This window comes from Pelobates fuscus, chromosome 8 (genome assembly GCF_036172605.1).
Source record: "Pelobates fuscus isolate aPelFus1 chromosome 8, aPelFus1.pri, whole genome shotgun sequence".
Taxonomy (NCBI): Eukaryota; Metazoa; Chordata; class Amphibia; order Anura; family Pelobatidae; genus Pelobates; species Pelobates fuscus.
Genome location: NC_086324.1, coordinates 103,050,389 through 103,075,960, shown reverse-complemented (window position 1 = coordinate 103,075,960; position 25,572 = coordinate 103,050,389). Strand labels below are relative to the sequence as shown.

The following is a 25,572-nucleotide window of genomic DNA, read 5'->3' as shown; positions in this document are numbered from 1 at the left end:
GGGAAATCCCACTCGAGAGAAAATCTTGACTAGGGCATCAGCCACTGTCTTAACCTGGATGTTGGAGACGGCTACTGCCTCTGGGTATCGGGTGGCATAGTCCACTACAGAAAGGATATATCGCTTACCGGAGTGGCTGGGATAAGGGTTCTATAAGATCTACGGCTACCCTAGTGAAGGGTTCCTTAATTATGGGCATTGGGGCCATTGTTGCTTTAGGGTGGTCCCCTTTCTTGCCTACTCGCTGACATACCTCACAGGTTTGACAATACCTCCGTACGTCATCGTATACCCCAGGCCAGAAGTAGTTCTGGGTTACCTGATGTAAAGTCCATATTCCCAGATGCACTGATAATGGTATGTCATGTCTACTCGCAATAACTCCCGCCGGTATTTCTTGGGAATCACAAGCTGGTGTGCTTTGACCCGGGGCTCTGTAAGCCTGTACAACCGGCCACCCTCCCAGACTAACTGTTCCCCCCTCACCCCCCTTTCCTGTATTTCCTGAGTGAGTGGTCCCCCACTACTTCCCTCCCAAAGTCTTCTGGGGTATCCCAAGGAAGGGGTTCTATGGTCATGGTCGGGGAAGTTTGGCTTACCTGGGTCTCAGTGGGATGTGGGTGGCTCTCGGCGGCATGGCTTTGGGCTCTGGTAGTCACGGCTTGGGCACCTTGGGTTGGTGCAGGTACAAACGAGGAGGTTAACAGGCTAATGTCATTGCCCAATAATACTTCAGCGGGTAAGTCTTTCGTGACGCCCACATTAACGTTGCCCCAATCTAGGTGGACCTGGGCGGTGGGGATCCAGAATATAGCTCCACCGGCTACCTGGACAGCAACGGATTTTCCAGGACGTTCAGAGTTATCAATCAAGTGCCTCTGGACCAATGTGATGGTGGCACCAGTTTCTCTGTCCTTGTGCAGTTTTCCCATTCACCCTCACTAGCTGACAATGATGTTGTCGGTTGTCAGTGATGGTCGACTGGACAAGGTGTACTTCATGTAGCATTCCCAGAAGCTCCTAACGGCTCAATTATCTGGTGTCCCAAGCTGCTGGCGCAGGGAAGTCTACACAGTGTGCAGCGGCCCGGGAGTTCGGGAACCCATGCCAAGTCCAGTTAGATCTGGGGGCTTCCAGGGGACAATTATTACAAAAGTGTCTCAGTTGCTTGCAGCGATAAAAGGTTCGCTGTTGACCGAGCGCCCAGGGTTGGTCGGCGTGTACCGGATTGGGGTGTGGTATCTCCCCACTGCTGGCTGCACTGGTGGATCGGTCCTGGGGCGTTGGAGCTAGGGTGTAGAACGACCTTGCGGGCATCGGTATATTCATCCGCAAGTCGGGTTGCTACGGGAATGGGAGAGGGGTCTGCGGTCCCTTACCCACTCTTTAACGTCCGTCTGCATGTCATTATAACATTGTTCTAATAGAATGAGCTGCAGGATGTCATCTACAGTGGTCGTTTGGCAACTTGTAATCCAGTTGGATGCTGACAGCTGTAATCGGCATGCCCACTCAGTGTACGAGTCTTTGTCCACTTTATGGGAATCTCTAAACTTTCTGCGGTACGCCTCAGGGGTTACTGCATACCGGGCTAAGAGCGCCTCTTCTACCCTCTCATAACTGTGGATTTCATGGTTTGGAACAGACCAAAAGGCATCTGTTGCTTTGCCTGATAGCTTTCCTGCTAATATAGGGACCCATTCATCTTCAGCTACTTTGTGTAGTGCACACTGACATTCAAAATCTGCCAGGTAGCCATCAATATTACTTTCCGTTTCATTAAAACTTTTAAATGCGCTAAAGGGAATCTTCCACGATTCGACTGTGTTGCTGACTCCGTTCGGCGATATCGCTGCCATTCATTGGGTTTCAGCTAAACGTGATTGCAGCTCTCACTGTTCCCTGGCGTTCGCATTTTCAGTCACATTATTAATCACCTGCATGATGATTTCGGGAGGTGGGTTTGGTCCGAACAGCGCCAGTCGTTCCCTAATCTCTCTGTTGATCTCCGTTTCGTTTTCCTGAACGGTCGGGGTTGCCGCAGCCAAGTCCTCTCGGTCTAGCTCCATTAGTTCACTTATTATGGCCTTTTTGGCTTTGTTGCTGGCAGTACCTCCACAAACTCCTAATAGTTCCTTCAATGTGCTGCTTTAAGCTGTGTGTACCAGCCTTCCATTCACTGTACACCAGTGCCCACCTTGGATTCTCAATTCAGGAAACAGGGATGAACCCGCCTTTGCTAACCAGTGGTGACGGTCTGAGAAGGTATCACCGTCTTGCATACCCTTTTCCCATAAAATAATACGCCAATAATCCACAGGTTCCAATATTGCTGGTGTTGTACCCACACATGAGCCAAAGCTTAATGCTAGGACAAGACTGGTTTAATGGAAACACAGGCATTCAGTTTATACAGTGTATAACTCCTCCTCTGAGCCAGCGAGATAATTTAGTTTAGACAACATACTAAACTCAATTATCTACTGGTCAAAAAAAGTCAAATTTTTCACAATGTCTCGAAATACCCCCAAAATACATAAGAACCCCACATCCCTGGGTAGCTTGTCTCTGTGGGAGCAACATATTAAAAAATCTGCCAAATAAGTTTGGTAGTTACCGAGCGGCACCGCAGTGAGAGTTGACCGGTCTGCCTCAAGGTTGAAGCTGAGAAACATTTCCAGGAGAAATGTAGCAAGAGCTGGTCTCTGTTCGTGGGGTTATATACGAAAACCACAATAGTCAATCTGTATTCTGTATTTTGAAACTTCTGAACACTGTGCGTCTGAGGGAATGGGAAAGAGAACATAGAGGAGCTCCATGAAGACCGGTGTTCGTGCGAGTGCGATTGCGTTGACAAAAACAGTTCCAGGCACTCGACGACCAAGTCCCGCAGGCAGCGTTCATGAGACAAGATGGACGCCACCCATTGTTCTCACCACATGTATTCGTATGCATGAAATGGCGGCCCCCCAGGAGCATTCAATTAGTCTGTGGTTTTCGTATAGATACATAACGTTCTAAGTTCTAATTAGTCTCTGGGGTGGTCTCGGTTCAGGAACATAACAAAATACCGACTGACTGGAGAAGGCTGATAGAAGGGAGTACGATTAGACGAACTGTGATGGGGTATCCCTTCACAATAATGTTGCAGATGTGTGAGATCAATTCTGCAGCTTATACTAGTACTTGTCGTATCTATAGTTATACAATTAGCCAGCTGGTTGTGCAGAGAGATATGATAAAAGTATATATGTCCTATCCCAGATACGGAAATATTACTGGGGTAAGTATGTGCACATATACCCACGACTGAAATCCCATTAATAGCATGATCACAAAGTGCTTCCTGCAATATTAGGTAGCTAAAATGTTGCAGATAGCTTGTTATGATACATAAGTTAGACAGTAAAGTTGTTGATAAATAATTAACTTATACAGAATGTGTACAGAATATAATTTACTGTATATACTAGAGTATAAGCCGACCCGGATATAAGCCGAGGCCCCTAATTTTACCCCAAAAAACTGGGAAAACTTATTGACTCGAGTATAAGACTAGGGTGGGAAATGCAGCAGCTACTGGTAAATTTCTAAATAAAATTAGATCCTAAAAAAATTATATTAATTGAATATTTATTTACAGTGTGTGTATATAATGAGTGCAGTGTGTGTATATGAGTGCTGTGTGCAGGGCCGGCCTTAGGCATTTTGACGCCCTGTGCGAAAAATCTTCACAGCGCCCCCCCCCCCCCCCCCGTCCATCCATGTATGCTGTAATGTTTGTGTTGTCTGTGTATGTGATAGTAGGTGTGATGACTGTGTGTGATATGTATGCTATGTGTGATATTTGTAATGGGTGTATTAACAGTGTGTGATATGCGTGTATTGGTTGTATGTGACACACACACACACAGAGTCAGACGGCCATACACACACACAGGAAGACATCCACACACACACACAGGCAGACAGTCATACACACACACACACACACAAAGGCAGACAGTCTCACACACACACACACACAGACACACACAGGCAGACAGTCAGTCATACACACAGACACAGACAGTAATACACACAGACACACACAGAGGCAGACAGTAATACACACAGACAAACACGCAGACAGTCATACACACAGACACACAGAGGCAGACAGCCATACACACAGACAAACACGCAGACAGTCATACACACAGACACACAGAGGCAGACAGCCATACACACAGAGGCAGACAGCCATACACACAGAGGCAGACAGCCATACACACAGAGGCAGACAGCCATACACACAGAGGCAGACAGCCATACACACAGAGGCAGACAGCCATACACACAGAGGCAGACAGCCATACACACAGAGGCAGACAGCCATACACACAGAGGCAGACAGCCATACACACAGAGGCAGACAGCCATACACACAGAGGCAGACAGCCATACACACAGAGGCAGACAGCCATACACACAGAGGCAGACAGCCATACACACAGAGGCAGACAGTCATACACACAGACACACACACAGAGGCAGACAGTAATACACACAGACACACACACAGTGGCAGACAGTCAGTCATACACACAGACACAGACAGTAATACACACAGACACACACAGAGGCAGACAGTAATACACACAGACACACACAGAAGCAGACAGTCATACACACAGACACACACAGGCAGACAGTCATACACAGACACACACACACAGGCAGACAGTCATACACAGACAGACATACACAGGCAGACAGTCATACACACAGACACACACAGGCAGACAGTCATACACACAGACACACAGAGGCAGACATCATACACACACAGACAGTAATAAACACAGGCAGAGACTCACACTCACCTGACAATCACAGTTACCTGTGGAGTTCATTGTGGAGGCAGTGCAGCTCCTGGTGACTGTCTGGTGGGGTAGCAGGGACTCCTTCCTGCTTCCCTTGCAGCAGTTTTCTGGCGCTTTTAGCTCCGCCCCCGCGCACGGTAAGCTCCGCCCCCGCTGCAAAGTAAAAAAAAAAAAAAAAAAACATTTTTTTTTTTTTTTTTTAAATCCACGGCGCCCCCTGCTCCATGGCGCCCTGTGCGGCCGCACAGCTCGCACACCCCTAAGGCCGGCCCTGGCTGTGTGTGTATGAATTTAGTGTGTTTATGAATGTAGTGTGTGTGAGTACAGTGTGTGTATGAGTGCAGTGTGTGTGTTGCAGAGCCTTGGTGGGGGGTGGGCATTTGTATTATTATTTTTTTATTATTATTATTTTAATAATTTTTTTTGCTAAATTATTTTTTATTTTTTTATTTTAATAATTTTTTCGTCCCCCCTCCCTGCTTGATACATGGCAGGGAGGGGGGCTCTCACTCTCTGGTGGTCCAGTGGCATTGGCAGTTCAGTGGAGGGGGGCTGGCAGGGAGCACTTACCTCTCCTGCAGCTCCTGTCAGCTCCCTCCTCCTCCGCGCCGGTCCGGTCAGCTCCTCTGTCAGCTCACAGTGTAAGTCTCGCGAGAGCCGCACTATGACCCCGCGGCTCTCGCGAGACTTACACTGGGAGCTGACAGAGGTGCTGAACGGACCGGCGCGGCGGAGGAGGGAGCTGACAGGAGCTGCAGGAGAGGTAAGTGCTTCCTACACAGCCCCCAGTCTGTATTATGGCAATGTAAATTGCCATAATACAGACATTGACTCGAGTACAAGTCGAGTTGGGGTTTTTCAGCACAAAAAATGTGCTGAAAAACTCGGCTTATACTCTAGTATATATGGTATATAAATCAAAAAAGTAGACAAGCAAAAAAAGGCACTAAGCGTGTAAATTAAGGTGTAAATATTGGAGTAAAAAGGTAGAGCAGCACCTAATAGTGTACAAGCTCACAAAACACCATACAAACAATAAAAAAAAAAGGTGCGCTGTACCTTTAAAAATTTAAAGTGCGAATATGTGCATAAAATTAGTGCAAAAAAGAGTCTGTGTCCAATATAATCACACTCAAATGAACATATGTGCAAAATTGCAAGTGAATAGTGGTAAGTAATAGAATAATGACTTACAATAAAAAATGTCTCCTTAGATGCTCCAATCAAGTTAAAACATATGTGAAAAAATACAAAGAGGAAAAACATAGCATAATATTGTTTGAGAAACAAGTATATAAAATAAACCCAAATAGGAATATTACTCACAAAGATAGAGCAGTAAACGTCTGCTCTAACTTGTCCAGCTTATAAGTCCACACATCAGGACTTGAATGATGGTAAAAAGTAGCAGGGTACCAGCTCGATCAGAAATAAAAAAACGTTATTTTAAAAGTAAAATTCAAGATCACCGTTCCCAATTTTGCACATACGTTCATTTGAGTGTGATTATATTGGACACACACTCTTTTTTGCACTAATTTTATGCACATATTCACACTTTAAATTTTTAAAGGTACAGCGCACCTTTTTTTTGTATTGTATGTATAATATAAGCCTATTGGAGGAAGTAACCAGGAAAGATCAATAGATACTGGACAGACGGAAAAAACTCTGGGTGTTCACTAACTCGCCCTACTGTGCCTTCGAGGGCACCAGTTAACCCCACCAACAAAAGCTGACCCTGTGCTGGTAGTAAACCAAAGTCCTTCACCCAAAATATAGGGAAAACGATATGCTGATAATTATAACTGAGAAGCTAACTTAGTAAGTAACGGTAGCAAAAGGTGTAAACGGTAGATTGCTGCTGATCTATTAGCTAAAGTAGCTTTAGCAGTAAACAAATAAATAATGAATAGTAACCAACCAATACCTAAAAAGCCTGGTAGCAGCAAGGTAGTTTTGCTAGTAAATGTGAAATAACCCCAGTCTCCCTGACGCGTGTTTCACTTATCAGAGGGGAACATACAGACATACACACACAGACCAGAACACATTCAGACAAAAGCGCACAAAAAGATTCATATACTCACAGACAAGTACACATACAGACATACACACACAAAAAGATGTATATACACACAGACGAGTACACATACAGACATACACACAAATACATTTAAAAAAAAATACATATTTTTAGCCACCCTCCTGTTTCCTACCTTTTGTGCTCAAGAGCGTGGTTTCCCTGGGGTCCAGTGGGACTGGGCAGAAGCAAGTGACAATAGGTTAGTGGGACTGGCTGCGGCTGATGGGAGTAGCTGCCATTCTTCCAGACTTCCCCTCCTACTGTCTCTCCAGTCCCGTGCAGATCTCTGTGCGCTGGAAGGAAGTGAAGGGAACTGTAATTACTTCCTCCCGGTGCTGAGGCAGCATGGGGGAACTGGCGGGCAGCCAGTTCTGCAGAATAAGAGCAGGTGTGCCGGCTCTAAGAAATGCGGACGGGCTGACCGGGTCGGAGGAATGCGGGCGGACTCTGAGGAAGTGGGCGGGCGGAGCGGCTCTGAGCAATGTGGGCCAGCGGGCTGCAAGCAGGCAGTCTTTATAGGCTACCCTTCCAGTGTGCGGGAGGGGACTTGAAAGGCAGCATATAAAGACAGCCTGCATGTTTGGGGAATGGGCTTACCAATCCCAGGCGCCAGGGCAAAATTCTTAGTCCCCATGGCGACCTGGGGTTTGTCGATCCCATTTCTCAATTTTATTTTTGCCTGTGTGTTTGTCAGCCTGTTCAGCGACTGCGGAACTGTAATATTCCTGCTCTTCTCCCTCATGCCCCCTGCAGTGATGCGGGGGACTGGAGTATGATGTCACTCCGGCACCAGCATCACTTAACAGCTTGCAAGGGAGCAGAGCAAGAAGAGCAGAAAGATGACAGCAGCCGCAATTGACCCCAGGGAAAGTATTTTAACTGAACCACAGGGACAGGATCCATTCCAGCTCTCCTAAAGATAGGGAGGCTGGGTGGACTTAAATTATAATAATTTGTGAGTGTACGAGAAAATGTGTGTTTCTGTCTGTAAGTATGTGTGCCTGAGTGTGCGTGTGTGCCAAATCACTGTGTTGTCTGTAACTGTGTGTTTTTAAGTGACCGCCTCCCTTTCGATCACATGGGAAAGGTGTTTATATATACGCCCTTTTTTTTTCCTAAGCTGGTCCAGTCTTCATGGCTGATATAATCAATCTTGATGATCTATGACCATTCAATGTTTATAGTTGTTTTTTGCTGCAGACAATTCTAAGAGTGTCGTTATCCCCTCAAAGAAGATGTCTGGCCATGGCTCAGTTCTGTGTTCTTTTACTTTGTTTGGGAATGCTCTGACTCTTAGCCAATCAGCGGCCTGTAAATTTCAGAAGCCTGATGCCGCCTGGGGTGAGTTGAGGTCAATGCTGGAGGCAACTTGGGGGTTAAAACGTTCAAGAACGGTTTAACCTTGAGGTAAGCGTGCACCCAGGGGCCCCATGACACCTTAAAAACTGACATGGCATGGCACCTTAACAACTTCATTTAGATGAACTTATTATGGTGCCTAAACTGTCCCTTTATGATAAAATATCTTCTATGAGCTAAAGAATGCTCTGCATCTTTTTTTGCATTTTATTATTAGTGTCATACCAGGATTTATGCTGTCTAAAAATCTGGTTAAAGGGAAACTCCAGTGCCAGGAAAACAATCCGTTTTCCTGGCACTGCAGGTCCCGTCTCCCTCCCACCCCCCAATCCCCGGTTGCTGAAGGGGTGAAAACCCCTTCAGTAACTTACCAGAAGCAGCGACGATGTCCCACATCGCTGCTTCTTCCTCCGCCGCCGCTCCTCCCAGTGATTACGTCGGCCAGTGGGCGAGACTGATTCCTCCCACCGACCGGGGAGACCTAATGCACATGCGTGGCAATGCCGCGCATGCGCATTAGAGCTCCCCGCGCATGCGCATTAGAGCTAGTAGACAGCCACTAGAGGTGGAGTTAACCCTGCAAGATAATTATTGCAGTTTATAAAACACTGCAATAATTACACTTGCAGGTTTAAGAGTAGTGGGAGTTGGCACCCAGACCACTCCAATTGGCAGAAGTGGTCTGGGTGCCTGGAGTGTCTTAGACCTATTTATGTGTCTGATCTACCTAGTAGTTTGTGAATGCTATTTTAATACAGATTTTGGGCTATATTATTGATATAACTAAACTAAGTACCCTTTCTTTGTTCCTCTCTATAGGTTGGCTATATCTCTATATTTTGTGTATAATTTATTTTAACTGTCGTATAATAAACAGGAGGCAAAATTAAAATAGCATGTTTAATTTACAAACGTAAAACATATACATATATATTTTCTTTTCCTTCATTTCATAAGCTCGGTCAGTTGGTTCAATTGCACTTCGAAAAGCGGAGACCATTGGAAATGTCTATCACTTCAATGTCTTCACTGTCAATTTCAACGAAGAGCTAGTAGCACTTTATGGGGGAAGTTTACAAAGACAGACAAAGTTTGTGCATACTTGCATCAAAGCAATAATACAGCTTTACAAGGTAAGAAACAATTTACTCTTTTTCTCTTTGCAATGAATATGCATGTGTTTTTAATCCCAACAGCCAAACTGAGTGTCATATAGCTTGAACTTAATATACATGGTCCAAAGATTAGTTTTGTTTTTGGACCATGCATCAGAATGTTAAGAGCTTAGTGGGCCAGTGGTTTTCATAAACAGGTGGCTTGTCAGGATGGATACAAATCTGATTATTTTGAATTCTTATTTTCTCTAAATCTGATTTTTTTTTTTTTTTTTATATAAAATGCTTTTGGAGGAAAAATGTATCGGAAAAGAGCTTTCAGTTTCAGATGCATTATAGTCCAATGGTTATTCAACATGAAATAGGAATTGGTAACTTCAGAGTGTATATTCATATGTGATGTACGATTGACATATGTTGGTTCTATATCTTGTGAGTCTTATTTTAGATCAGCAATATTCTTTGTTTATTTATATTAGTTTGAATTTTTTTTAAAAAATAAAAAATTATTGCAGATGATACATATTGAAGATTTCTTTATCTTACTGATTGAGGTTCATTCCCTTCAAGGTGACACTTCTTTACTTGTCAAATATGTATTATGTTTATTTTGATGGAGGCGCTGCAACACCCAAATATTGTTAATGCCTCTAACCTCATTACATAATTGCTTATTATATCATGCTGCCATTGCAAAATAAAGTGACACTATATGCACCAAAACAACTTCAGCTTAATAAGGTTGTTTAGGTGTAAAGATCGAAGATCTGTCAAACAGCTAGGGAGTTTTGCTTCCTTTTTTCATTAGCTCCCTTCTTCTCAACAGACCTCAGACCAGTGTCTTCAGCTCCTTCTCAAACCAGACATGCCTGTGTGCTGAGGTTTAGAGGCTTCTGAATTTGCACAGTTCACTGCATACCCAATATCCCAGAAAAAATGACTAACTGATGGAAGAAGTCTCACCTAACATTTCTCACCCAACATGTTTAGAAGGTGTTCCAACCAGTAAAGTTCCAATTCCCTGGACAGCACAGAACCCCTATCATCTAGCAACACTAGGCCTGGTATAACCATGTGCATAGTGATATTATAGCCTAAAATTATCAATCTGTCAATCTGACAATCAGAATGTCTTAATCAAGGGGGCGGGACTTCCGGTCCTACGAAGCAGTCACATGCTGAAGCAGCTCTGAGCTCCATACGGCCTAATAGCATCAAAAATCAGAGGCTCAAGCACAGGGGGGACCCTACAGCACCCCCAAAATCCCAGCCCCCCCAGATTGCTTCCGCCAGGAGAAACAAGATATGCTGCGGCCTGATCAAGATGGCAGACATTCCCACTCACCAGCGCACAACTCGGAAGCAGGCTCCAATACAGAAACGCTGCAAGTAAACTTGCGCTCATCTATGAAAGCCGACTTTCAGTCAGCTGTGGATGACATGTGCAAAGCAGGAGGTGGTCACACGTATGGGTGCATTAGAAGAGAGAACGGATGAGCTTTGCCTCGCTAATAATAAAATTGAGGAGAAAATCCATAGAATGGAAAGTGACCATAAACGCCTCACGGAAAAACTGGCAGATCTGGAGGACCGCTTGCGCCGCAAAAATATCCGTGTGCGCGGAGTCCCAGAGTCCGTCACAAAAACGAAGAACTGCCAGAATACCTCCAACGACTCTTCTGTGCAATACAGCCGAATCTGGAAAGCAGACCTGTGCCTGGACAGGGCACACCGGGTACTCAAGCCCAAAAACCTGGCAAAGGATGTACCCAGAGATATCATTCCCAATGTGACACTTTAAGGGTATACTTCCCAATAATTGCGTCTAATAATACCAGTACAGTTCTTTCTTGAGAAATAAGCGTAGAGCCATATCAGGCTCTGTATGATCAGCGTAGGGGTGCCAATAACTGGCTAAGAAAGTACTCCAAACCAGGATCTTGCAGAATAACAATTTATTAAAACAATAAATGTAAAATAAAATCAAAATCAAAATAGGGCATAAATAAGCAGTATGTATATTATACACTACCGCAGGAATAAAAAGTCCTTATTAAAAGTCCAAGTGCAAACGTGTTTCGACTATCAGTAGTTTTCCTCAGTGCAGGATAAATCAAAACTAGCATCTTGTTTCCTTTTATATTCTTCCGAAGATTAAATTTCGCCGCAAATCTTCTTTCTACTTCCGGGTCGCGGTAAACACTCCGTTCATTTCCGGGTCACGTGGTTGCCGGCATCACCTTCTGGTTGTGTGTTACCAATACAGGAAGTGTTCTAACGTCCATGTAAGGTATGGGCAATGTTGCCCTATATGCTGAAATTTTTTTTAAATCTCCAACAATATAACAAAAAAAGGGGAAACATGAGTTAGAGTTGATAAAGAGATATCAATAATGTTTTGTATATGTGTCTCAAAAGAGACACTACGACCCACAAAAATACAATAAAATATAAGGCAAAAATAACACACCCAAACAAGAGTATACAACTTATAAGAGTAAAATATGTATATACAATTCATAGATCAGGGTAACCTAGAGAATATTGGGGAAATTCCAGAGAGCTTCCAATGAATAAAAATATAAATACCTGAAAAATATATGTATATAAAATATGAAGGAATTTTTGGTTCTCTATCGCAGATACATTGATGTTTTCTTTATTTGGAGAGGGGGTGAAGACCTCCTGAAATAATTCTTATTATTTCTTAATTCTAACCAGAGGGGTATCGCTTTAACACTAGCATACACTTTCTTGACCTGGAAATATATGTTGATAACAATACCCTAAACACCAGAAGTTATTTTAAGAAAGTAGATGTTAACGGATATATAGATATATCTAGTTGCCACCATTCCCCTTGGCTCCGCGATATTCCAAATGGACCGTATATCCGACGCTTAGAAATTGCAGCGACACTCAATTTGAATCCCGTGGCAACGCTCTGACCCCGCGGCTCTCTTGAGACTTACAGTGGAGGAGAAGGGAGCTGACCGGAACGGAGGAGAAGGGAGCTGACAGGAGCTGCAGGAAAGGTTAGTTACAGTTCGCTGCCAGCCCCCAACAGGTCCGCCGGGCTTGTAATGAGCCCGGCGGTCCTGGTCTGTATTATGGCATTGTAAGTTGCCATAATACAGACACTGACTCGAGTATAAGTCGAGTGGGGGTTTTCAGCACAAAAATTGTGCTGAAAATCTCGACTTATACTCGAGTATATACGGTAATCTTTAGAGAGGCTAAGAATATCAAAAATACGTTAGTAAAAAGTTTTATAAGAGATCCCCCCGCCAAAAACATGTTTAATCTTCAAAAAGGTTTTTATCCGTGTAAAACTTGCTTAGCTTGTAAAAGGAGCAGCGCATATAAATTTAAATTGGTGAATTTCGTATCCAATGTTACTAAAACACGATATAAAGTGAAGGATGTCCTTACTTGCCATTCCTCCAATGTTGTGTACCTACTCTGGTGCCCCTGTGGCTTACATTATGTGGGAATGACCGCCAGAAAATGTAAGGTTCGCATACTGGAGCACATGGGGAATATCCAGAGGGGGTACACAAAACATAGTGTATCTGCTCATTTTCTTGAATTTCACAACAAGGACCCCTCCTTTTTGGGCTTCATGGCTATTTGCCAGAAGGGACACAATTGGAGGGGTGAGGATAATTTCAGAGAGCCAAGTAGAGTTGAAAGTCAATGGATCTTTATGATGGATTCCCTTCGTCCAAATGGCTTAAACTTAGATTTTGATTTGGCTAGTTTTTTGTAAACAAAAAAAAAAAAAATCCCCTTCATATTTTATATATATATATATATATATATATATATATATATATATATATATTTTTATTTTTTTTCTGGTTTTTATATATTTTATTTGTTGAAAGCTCTCTGGAATTTTCCCAATATTCTCTAGGTTACCCTGATCTATGAATTGTATATACATATTTTACTCTTATAAGTTGTGTACTCTGTTATTTTTGCCTTATATTTTATTGTATTTTTGTGGGTTGTAGAGTCTCTTTTGAGATACATATACAAAACATTATTGATATCTCTTTATCAACTCTAACTCATAGTTCCCCTTTTTTCTGTTATTGTTGGAGATTTAAAAAAGTTTTCAGCATATAGGGCAACATTGCCCATACCTTACATGGACGCTAGAACACTTCCTGTATTGGTAAGAGGTGATTGCCGTACGTGCGTGATGACGCACGGCCGCAACCGGAAGGTGACGCTGGCAACCAAGTGACCCGGAAATGAACAGAGTGTTTCCCGCGACCCAGAAGTAGAAAGAAGATTTGCGGCCTGATATGGCTCTACGCTTATTTCCCAAGAAAGAACTGTACTGGTATTATTAGACGCAATTATTGGGAAGTATACCCTTAAAGTGTCACATTGGGTGTTGTATCTGTGTGGTAATTGTATTATCACTTATATTTGTGATTTGTATTTGTAAGGTGATTTGGAACACCTGTGTGTATACACACCCTATTCACTTCTGGAAGCGCCCAAAACACCTCTTAAACTCTTTGAGTTTTTTTCCAGAGATATCATTACCAGACTCTACTACTATAGCTCCAAAGATGCATACTGACTGCACAAAGGAAAGCCACAACGATGCCACCTGGCCGTCCCATCACATCTTACTATATCCAATATGCTAAGGCCAGTATGCTCTTGTCCTGAGCCACAGCCCCTGTTGGTGACTCCGGGATGTGCGTCTGGTGACTTACCTCACTTCCTTAGAGGCTAACCTCGCCTACTGACAGTGGACCTTCTATTCTACTGTGCAGGGCCGTGCTGTTCTGCAACTCCCTCTGACATATGTGATCATATTCCGTTTCATCTACATAGGCCACCACTCTGATCATCTCTCCCACCCCCCCACCCAATGAGACAGGCGGAGGCAGCACACGTTATGCACACGATGGCCAGACTCTACATAATGCTGCTATGCTTTTTGAAATGTATATACCTTTGTTTAGTTACCCATTTTTATTATGGTTTTTCTTATGTCACTCACTCTTTGTTCTGTATGAGATGCTCTCGACTCTACGATGTGGGCTTACCAGGGAACACTAGAGACTTGTCCCCCAAAACCAGGGTAGTTAGTATACTGTTTTACTCGGCGTGGAACTTTCAATGTGAGAAGGAGTACAGCAGTGTTGATCGCAGACTCCTAATATTGGTGGGATTACTCGATGATACCCCGGTGACTATAGCCAACCTGTATGCTCCCAATACCAACCAATATGACTTTATTAGGAAAGCACTGAACAAACTCGACAAGATGGAACAGGGCCAAACGCTTGTTTGTGGTGATTTTAATTGTGTGTTAGACCCTGACCTCGACAAGTCCGGAATCCCAGGCTCCCACCCCCGTTCCATATCCCTTAGCGCTAAACTGTCCACTCTTCTGCACTCTCATGGCGTTCACTGTATCCAGCCGTTAATGACTACATCTTCTGTTACATAGCTGATAAGAGACTTGCGTCCATCAAGTTCAGCCTTCTTCACATTTGTTTTTTACTGTTTATTCAAAAGAAGGCAACAAGCTAGGAAAAAAAAAATCCTTCTTGACTCCAGAATGGCAGTCAGATTTATCCTTGGATCAAGCAGTTATTACCCTACATTGAAAGATTATATCCTTGAATATTCTGTTTTTGCAAGTATGCATCTAGTAGCTGTTTGAACATCTGTATGGACTCTGATAAAACCACTTCCTCAGGCAGATAATTCCACATGCTTATTGTTCTTACAGTAAAAAAAAAACCTTTCCTTTGCCTTAGACGAAATCTTCTTCCAGTCTAAACGCATTACCTTGTGTCCCATGTAAAGTCCGGTTTGTGAATAGATTTCTAAACAGTGGTTTGTATTGGCCCCGAATATATTTGTATAATGTTATCATATCCCCTCTCAGGCGACGTTTTTCTAAACTAAATAGGCTTAAATTTGTTCACCTTTCTTCAAAGGCTGATATGTTCCATTCCTTTTATGAATTTTGGAGCCCGCCTCTGCACTTTTTCTAGTGCCATAATATACTTCTTTAGAACAGGTGCATGACAATACCTTACAGGCCTTAGCCACTGCTGATTGACATTGCACATCGTTGCATAGTTTGTTGTCTATAACAATTCCCAAGTCCTTTTCGTGTGTGGTTATCCCTAATTCGCTTCCATTAAGGGTATACGTTGCATGTGTATTCTTTATGCCGAAGTGCATAACTTTGCATTTTTTCAACATTAAATTTCATCTGCCATTTGAGTGCCCAGTCCCCCAGTCTATCTAAATCCCTCTGCAGCAAAGTAATATCTTGCTCACATTGTATTATTTTACAGAGTTTTGTGTCATTTGCAAACACTGAAACATGACTTTCAATAGTGTCTTCAAGATCATTTATAAACATGTTAAATAGAAGGGGTCCCAGAACAGAACCCTGAGGGACACCACTTGCCACCTCTGTCCAGCTTGAAAATTTACCATTAATGACAACTCTTTGTACTCTTTTTTTAAGCCAATGTTCTATTCAAGAACAAGCATTTTCATCTAGACCGATTTCCTTGAGTTTGAACACTAATCTATTGTGTGGAACTGTATCAAATGCCTTGGCAAAATCCAAATAGATCACATCCACTGCAACACCCTGATCTATATTTCTACTTACCGTATATACTCGAGTATAAGTCGAGGTTTTCGGCACATTTTATGTGCTGAAAAACCCCAACTCGACTTATACTCGAGTCAATGTCTGTATTATGGCAATTTATATTGCCATAATACAGATGGGGGGGCTGGCAGGAAGCTCTTACTTACCTTTCCTGCAGCTCCTGTCAGCTCCCTTCTCCTCCGCGCCGGTCCGGCCAGCTCCCCTGTCAGCTCCCACTGTAAGTCTCCCGATAGCGCGGCTCTTGCGAGACTTACACTGGGACTTGCAGAGGGAGCTGACCGGACCGGCGCGGAGGATAAGGGAGCTGACAGGAGCTGCAGGAGAGGTAAGTAAATGCTCTGCCAGCCCCCTCCACTGAACTGCCAATGCCACTGGACCACAAGGGAGTGAGAGCCCCCCTCCCTGCCATGTATCAAGCAGGGAGGGGGGACGAAAATAAATATCATAAAAAATTAAATATACTAAAAAAATATATTCTAATAATAATATAATAAAAAAATATTACTAATAAAACAAACAAAAAATTAATATTAAAATAATAATTAAAACATAATCATAAAAATGCCCACCCCCCCCACCAAGGCTCTGCATCACACACACTGCATCACACACACTCTGCATCACACACACACTGCACTCATACACACACTGCACTCACACACACACTGCACTCATACACACACTGCACTCATACACACACTGCACTCATACACACACTGCACTCATACACACACTGCACTCATACACACACTGCACTCATACACACACTGCACTCATACACACACTGCACTCATACACACACTGCACTCATTCAAACACACACACACTGCACTCATTCAAACACACACACACTGCACTCATTCAAACACACACACACTGCACTCATTCAAACACACACACACTGCACTCATTCAAACACACACACACACTGCACTCATTCAAACACACACACACACTGCACTCATTCAAACACACACACACACTGCACTCATACACACACACCATATTCATTATATACACACACTGTAAATAAATATTCAATTAATATAATATTTTTAGGATCTAATTTTATTTAGAAATTTTCCAGTAGCTGCTGCATTTCCCACCCTAGTCTTATACTCGAGTCAATAAGTTTTCCCAGTTTTTTTGGGTAAAATTAGGGGCCTTGGCTTATACTCAAGTATATATGGTACTTCTTCGTAGAACGCAATCAAGTTAGTCTGACATGACCTGTGCTTCATAAAACCATGCTGATTTTTGCTGATAACCATGTTCTTCTCAAGGAATTCTTGAATATTATCCCTTAATAACATTTCAAATATTTTCCCAGTCACAGAAGTTAAGCTCATAGGTCTATAATTTCCAGGCAAGGATTTTGAACCCTTTTTGAATATAGGAACCGCATCTACCTTTCTCCAATCCTCGAACACTTCCTGAAAGAAAAGAATCTTGAAAGATTAAAAACAGAGGTTTGCTTATTTCTACACTTAAGTACTCGTGGATGGATACCGTCAGGCCCTGGAGCTTTGTTTAAATTAACTTTCTTTAGTTGCTGCAGCAACCTTGTCTTGAGTTAACCAATTACAATTATTCTACAAGTTTTTAGTAGCAATCATTTGCACATCTATTGCCATGGGTTCTTCCTTAATATATATGGAGGAGAAAGTTATTTAAAATGTCTGCCTTTTCCTAGTCTTCATTAACTAACACACCATTTCAGTTTTTAGTGTACCCACACTTTCATTTTTTGTTTTTTTTAGAATTTATGTACTTAAAGAATGATTTGGAGTAGGTTTTGCTCTCTTTGGCTATCATTTTTTCATTTTGAAGTTTAGCAAATCTAATCGCCTTTTTGCATGCATTATTGGCTTCCTTATATCCTATATAAGGAAGCCAATAATGCATATTGGTTAACTCAAAGCGTTACGGAATCTGTTGGCGCTATATAAATGGCAATAATAATAATAATAATAATATAGGATGCATCTGATTTGTCCGATTTAAATGCTTTAAATGCCCTTTTCTTATTTTTAATCTCTTGTTTTACTTCTCTACTAAGCCACATTGGTTTTAATTTATTTATTTTATATTTATTACCCAATGGTACATACTGAGAAATGTACCTTTCTAATATTTGTTGGAAGATGTTCCATTTATCCTCAGTGTTCTTTTCACTTGAGAGCTTATGAAAGGTTCATGGCTAATACTCCCGCACAGACATGTGCCTGGTAGACGCGAAAACTCTAGATACATTGAAAAGGTTGCTATTGCCCCTATTACCTGGTCAGATCATGCCCCCCTCTTGACCACTTTCACTAACCAGGGGACGAGGAACCTGGTGACTCAATGAGTCGCTTATACACCACAATGACCAAGCAGGGGAGGTGAGAAGGACCCTTGTCAATTTCTTTGTGGATAACCAGTATACTGACCCAAATCTACCCACGACATGGCTTGCCCAGTTGTGTGGGGCTTATTGATTAAACTCGGTACAAAATTGCCGAAAAAAACACCAAACTCATTAAAACCTGATGGTGGCCGAGGACCTGCAACAGGTGGAGAGAGTGATCTGTAAGTTAAAAACAGATTATTATAGACAGGGGAATAGAGCAGGGAAACTCCTGGCCTATCAATTAAAAGAGAGAACCTCTCACATGAGGATACCCTACCTACAGGACAGGACTGGTTCAAAACCGATTAGCCCTAAAATGATGGTGGATGAGTCTGCGGCATTCTATGAAGCACTGTACAACCTCTCTTTTGACCCCTCTCAGCACCAACCAACGCAACCCAAAATACTTTATTTCCTAGATGGGGTGGAGCTTCCCCAGCTCTCCAGTGACAAAGCCACATCAGTAGACAGACCAATCACTATGGATGAAGTTTCCAAGGCATTAAAAGACACACCAAGGCACAAAGCCCTGGGCCCTAGCGGCTTCTCCACCTACTATTATAATGTGTTTGAGGACCAACTAATCCCGCACATGACAGCCCTGTTTAACCATATCCTGGGGACAGGCCATGTACCGCCTGAAAAGTTAGAAGTCACTATTGTCACGATCCCAAAACCAGACAAGTCAGCAGCCTCCTGCTCAAACTATTGCCCAATTTAATTGCTGAACGCAGATACAAAGTTGTTTGCTAAGGTCCTAGCTAATAGAATACGTCCACCTGCTCTCTAAGCTTATTTCCCCTGAACAGGTGGTCTTTGTTCCAGGTCGCCAGGTGGACGATAACACCAGATGGGCACTGGACATACTAGAACTCATGACTACCGACAGAATCCAGGGCCTGGTACTCGCCTTAGATACGGTGGAGGCCTTTGAACGGCTCCATTGGGGTTATATGACAGATGTCCTCCATCGATTCAAATTCCTGAATAGATTTATAAAGGGTCTTCTCTACTTATACTCTTCCCCACAGGCTACAATTATGAACTCTGGATTCCTCTCCCGACGTTTTGCCCTCACCAATGGCACACTTAAAGGATGCCCCCTCTTGCCTCTTATCTAGAACTAGAACCCCTGATCTATGAAATTAAAACTGACCAAAGGAGAAAAAAAAATCCTTGTGGCTGGGTCAAATAAATGCCATCAAAATTATCATTCTACCACAGTTTCTTTTTTTTTTTTTTTCTTTTTCTTTTTTTTCTTTTTCTTTTTTTCCTTTTTAGGGCCTTACCAATCGAAATCCCCCAAAACATCTTAATGAAATTTCAACGTCTCTGGAACCCACATATATGGAAAAGGAAGCCACCAAGGGTCTCTCAGACAAGCATGAGTTTGGGGATGGGGGAGAAGGAGCTACTGATTTGGCTCAAACGGCACGGCTCTTGTCAACCCTACAGAAGCCATTATGGTATCAGTTAGAAAATGCAATTAGCGCACCGCATTTACTAAAAGACCTGATAAGGGTCCCCACCCGCTCACAGCCTCGGCACTCAAATTTCCTAACGTCCACAAAAGTGTCTCTCCACACATGGTTAAGATGGGCACCAAAATGCTTACTAAGCCCATGGGTATGTACGCCTGTCTAACTAGTTTACAATATCGAATGCATGACTTGGTACTGGAACAATGGACAGAGAAAGGGGTTACCAAAGTGACACACCTGATGGATGATGGTGGGATACGACAATTCCCCGACCTCCAACAAACCTATTTCCTACCTAACAGGGAGCTATTCACATACCTACGCATAAAACATATCCCGGGAGGCACTGAATTGAACACAGGGGACAATCAAACACTTAGTGCATTTGACACATTATGTTAAGGTTACCCAACTCTTGCCAAGCCGCTCTCACTAGGTTACCGTTGATTATTAGAGATAGACAATTACAATGGTCAAAAAGAATGCATTTCTACCCACAGTGTTAAATGTCTTAAATGAGAAGGATGTAAAATATAACATCTTTTAATAATTACTTAAAGAATTACAAGAATTACTTGTCCCCCTCCCCCACCCTCTTCTCCTGGTTTGCCACTCTGCTTCTCCCCTTATCATTCTACAGATTACGCTAAACCACTACTCTTACGATATATGTCATGTGCCACATGTACTTTAGCACTAATCAACAAAACACCTAAACTACAGTTCATTATAGTTTAACGTGTCTAATATAGTCCCCTGAATTAAGCTACAACTGTAAAAGCAGACCTTCCTCCTATATTGTTTTTATTTTTACTATTTTTCTATTTCTCGATATTTTAAATAACATATTAAAAGTTGTATTTTACATCCTTCTCATTTAAGACATTTAACACTATGTAGGTAGAAATGCATCCTTTTTGTTTTGTTTTTTTGAACATTGTAATTCACTATTTAGGGATTATCCACAAATTTTCTGCATTCTACCCCATAAGTGTTGCACCTAAAGGCTCTATATATTTTTTTATTTTTTTATTGATTCATTAGAGATTGACAGATCTGTCAAACTGGGCTACATGGTTCAGAGGGAGAGGGAGCTTGGATGTGAAATTGAGCCGAGCAGGTGGCTTGCAGCAATGATGCAGGTGAAAAAAGCCACACACTGTATAGGTCACATAGAGGCAGCTTAAAAATTATGGATAAGATGGTACCTCACCCCCCAGCGTTTAGCCAATATATACCCAGGTGCACAGCTAACTTGCTTGTGTTGCTGCCGTGTTGGGCAACTCTGAGCCATGTTTTCTGGCACTGCCCAGAACACACCGCCTTCTGGCGTCAAATTCAACGGTTAGTAGAAAAGAGCATAGGGAAACCCCTACCACTCCTACCATAGAGCAATCTGCTCCATATGCTACCCAAAACGCTCTCAAAATATGAAGCAGCACTGACCATCCACATCACACTAGCAGCGAAAAACTGCATAGCCACCCTGTGGAAATCGACCAAAAAAACAGAGCTAGCACTAGTTATCAAGAGGGTAAACTGGACACATCAGTATGAAAAAAAAAAATGCGTACTATAACAGGAACCCTAGAGGTGTATGAACACATTTGGTCCAATAGACAAAGAGGGTTGTTCTGGCCCTGAGAAGGCCCTTAGATGGTAGACCACTCCATAATCAAATTGGTAAGCAGCCCATGAGATGAAACTTCTTTTTTTTTTTTTTTCTTTTTAAACCATTACAGTTATTGTGTAGCGTTCTGATATATTCTTTGTTGTCCTTTTCAGTTAGAGATGTCTCATTTTGACTGCAATATTAGATAAAGATGTAGAAAAACTTAGATTTCTTTTTTTTTCAATCTGTTTTATTGAAGCAAGATGAGTGTTACAGAAAGGAGGAAAAAGAGAAGTAGATTTGCAAAAATGCACACATATACAGTAAACAATAACATTGATACATTCTCACATGAGTGTCTGCTTCATTTTATGTTTTGAAGGACATCATGTTTGTAGCGGAGGGCAGTATTAGAATCCACAATCTCTGCTGGTTTCACAGGTAAATCCACAGTCAGAGCTGAAAAGTAATGCAAGTCCCCAAATCCTCCCAATAACCGGACGAAACACAGTTTGGGAGTCAACTAACTCGCTTTATCCACAAGCTGGCATATTTAAGCAGTTCCCCATGCAAGGGGTTTCCTTACAGATAATTCAGGGGATTTCTCCCATCAGGCATTGTAATTCTCCCAACAGGCATTGCTGCACGAGAAGGATACTCCCACTAAAATGGACGATTAAGTGGATTATCCCCTCGTGCAGCAAAACCGACAATTTACTTTAAAATACATATTTTAGACAATATTCGGTACATTGAGGTAACCGAACGTTCGGTAGATAGCTGGGGTCTGAGCGCACCTTTTGTGCGAAAACCGCTCAGATCCCAGCTGAAATGACCGAACGCCGCAATAAATACTGTTCTGTATGAAAGTTCCCCTCAATCTGTCGATTGTATTTAGGGGAACGGATCTACCGAAAACCGGGCTCCCGAACGGCCTGGAAGTGCAGCAGTGTTCGCATCATCGAGTAGCCGTTTTTAGTTCCAGGCGCTCGATGACCAAACACCGCTGCAGAATAGACGATCCAAGATGGCCGACCGCCGCATGGTCGGTAGGCGAACGACGGCCACCCAGGAGAGTCTCTAATTACCGATTGCAACATTGTTGCAATCGGTTAACAAGCGCCACACGACCCGAAGTGTGTGATCTATCAGGGGGGCCCGTGTTCGTTTGGCGAACAGCCCAGATAGCTGCTGTTCGCCGAACGAAGTACTTGTATGCTGGTAGCTTACGGCTGCCAGCATGCGAATCTCTATAGCATAATACACACACAGCAAAATATACATAGCACACAGTACAGCCTACAGACAACCTTCCCATATTAGAGTCCAGAAGTGGCTAGGTTTGTTATCTAGTTAGATAGGTAGAAATAATTATTGTAGAGTAATATATGAACAGATTAATAGAGGCTAGGATTAGCTTTTACGTGAGAGTAAGTAACGATTACGTAATCTGAGCTTGTCACGTGAAATGTATAGTAGGGTAGACATGTTAGGAAAGACACAGGCTGTGCGCAAGCAAAAGTACTATGTCTGATGTGGTGGGACATGTTGGGGTCTACAAGCTTGTGACATTCAACAGATATGCCTGCTCAAGTGTGCAGATAGAGATTATGAAGATTATTAAAAACAGGATACTACTGCGGTAGCTGAAATTGACAGGCTAGTTGCCACCTTAGGACACACATGCTTCGCTATGTTGGGGGTGTCTGCAGTATTTGAAGCCCCCAGGGAGAGCAGAACCAATTTATTTACACCTATCTGAAATAAAGATATAGATACTGAGGTGTTATGAGCTGTCGTTGGATGCGCAACATGGTGTGCAACATCTAAAGATCGCTAAAAGTCAGTGTCCGCTTGTGTGGGTTATGCGGTGCTCGGCAGTAGCAGTGCAATTCTCTCTGGATGTCAGTCCGGGTGTTGTGCTCGCTCACATCCCTGGGCGCAATTCACAGACCGCTTCCTCAGCCGATTGCCTTGTGCGCAATTTGTAGAGGCTGGTGCTTGGAGGGTCTGTAGGATGCAGGTGAGTTGCGGAAATGGTGAGGCCTTCCCCCAGTCCCAGGCCTTGTTTGGGGTCTGCATCTGTGTGCCACAAACCCGGGTGCTCGTGGAGGCAGAGTTTTTCAACATGGCAACACGGAAAGCCCCGGTGTTCTGCCACCACCAGTGGCGGTCCAGCTTCCGGCTGTGTGTTCAATGCTGCAGAGGTAATCTCCTTGTGACCCTCGGCCCTGGTGGGTGGTCAGTGCCCGTTGCTGGGGAAGGAGGGTATGCATTACCAGGACAGGCCTTCTCCTTCTCTGCCTCCTCATCTCCCGTGGCGTACCTCGGGCCTTGCGAGGAGTCGTTCCAGTTTGTCCCAGCGCTGGAATATAAGGTCCAGGCTCGTGGGTTGGTATTGTATGGGTGCAGGCGTTGCGTCCGCTATGTTGCTGGGCCTGGCGCATCTGGAATTTAAGCTAGAGTTGGCAGCAGCATTCCATACGAGAGTGTGTGTCGGATTGGTGTGGACCGGGATAACCCCGCCGGCCTTGCAGTATGTTGAGGTGGCGGGAGAGCAGCTGTCTCTCCCAGATCCGCCATGCTTGTAGACCGCAACATCGGGGAGGTCAGTACCAGTGCAAGAATCCAATTGTGTGGTGTCTACTCGCAGGTCCCGGTGTCCCCCTTTGCTTGGTAGCCACAATGAGTCGGGTCACAGCCTCTGCTCAGCAGGGATCGACGCTTTGTGAGGTTAGATGTGGCAGCAGCTGCAACATGTGTCTGCTCCGCCGAAAAACTTAGAATTTTAGTCATTCTTTTTGCCTTTAAACCCCCCCCCCCCCCAAAAAAAAAAAACCTGCAGATATCCACACAGAATCCAGTGAACTGCACAAACTCACTCATTTGCAGCACAACATGTCTTACATGGGCTCTAGTGCAAAACCGGCTTGCAAAAAAAGAGGTGAAGGTATAGAAGCCAACTTAACAGTGGCTGATCTCTTTGCCGCACAGGTTGCCCGCCAATTGAATCCGCATGGCTCCCTGTCACCGGACTTCACAGCAGACCGTGAACTAACAGAAACACAAGCAGGAGAAACCTCCCAGATACTCACTAAACTACTGGAGGTAAGACCTTACCTAGCCAGCGAGAGATCACGGAGCTCACAGGAAGTCAAATCCGAAATCCAGGCCCTGGGGATGTGCATGGCAAAAACTATAGTACAGGCCCATAACGCAACAGTTAACCACTCGCAATCCATGGACAGAGCTTGTAAACCTAGAAATGCTGGTGGAAGACCTAGCGAACAGGTCCCGATGCAACAACCTCAGAATCAGGGGCTTACCCGAAGTGTCTAATGAAGGATCCCTGATGGTCAAAATGGGCGTTATTTCAATAAATTTTTTGCCTGATATCCCCAACGAAAAATGGGTGACTGACTGAGCACACCGCGTGCTGTGTGCCCGGAGAACTGAGGGGTCCATGCCCTGGGACATTATGATATGCTTTCACTTCTTCTCCACAAAGGAACAGTACAGCAGAGTGCACGAGATGCCTTATCAAGACGCCACCATCTCTCTCTATAAGGATCTGTCACCATCAACCCTGCAGAGACGCCAGGAGTGGGAGCCCTTCATGGAGCAGCTGAGACAGGACATTTGATACACGTGGGGCCACCCTTTTAAGTTAGTAGCCTTCAAGGAGGTAAAAATCACAACCTTGCTGCCGGGAGCTGATCCAACCCAATTCCTCACCAATTGTAGGTTGAAGCCACTTCAACCTACACTCACCACTCTCCCAAGAGACTGGTACAGCACTAAGGAAATACCAAATTGTCACACCTGAAGGAAACATGTAGGACTTGTGTTTGCTCCCCTCTGATGGAACAAACACCGAGCACTGTCAGACACCTACATGAGACCTACATAGCAAAGTGTCTTGTACAGGGGTATATAAGCAGCACAGGGTTTCATATTATTGCAATGTTTGTAAATGACTGCTTATTGTGCAG

The 25,572-nt window shown here is 43.5% G+C and overlaps 1 protein-coding gene across 3 annotated transcripts in view; it reads left to right on the top strand.

Moving 5' to 3' along the window:
• PGAP1 (post-GPI attachment to proteins inositol deacylase 1) overlaps positions 1-25,572 on the top strand; it is a 492,260-nt gene that overhangs the window by 100,403 nt on the left and 366,285 nt on the right. For all 3 annotated transcript variants that reach the window (XM_063430206.1, XM_063430207.1, XM_063430208.1), the window contains exon 3: positions 9,268-9,443. In XM_063430206.1, coding sequence (XP_063286276.1) covers positions 9,268-9,443 — 176 coding nt within the window. The remainder of the gene's footprint in view (positions 1-9,267; positions 9,444-25,572) is intronic.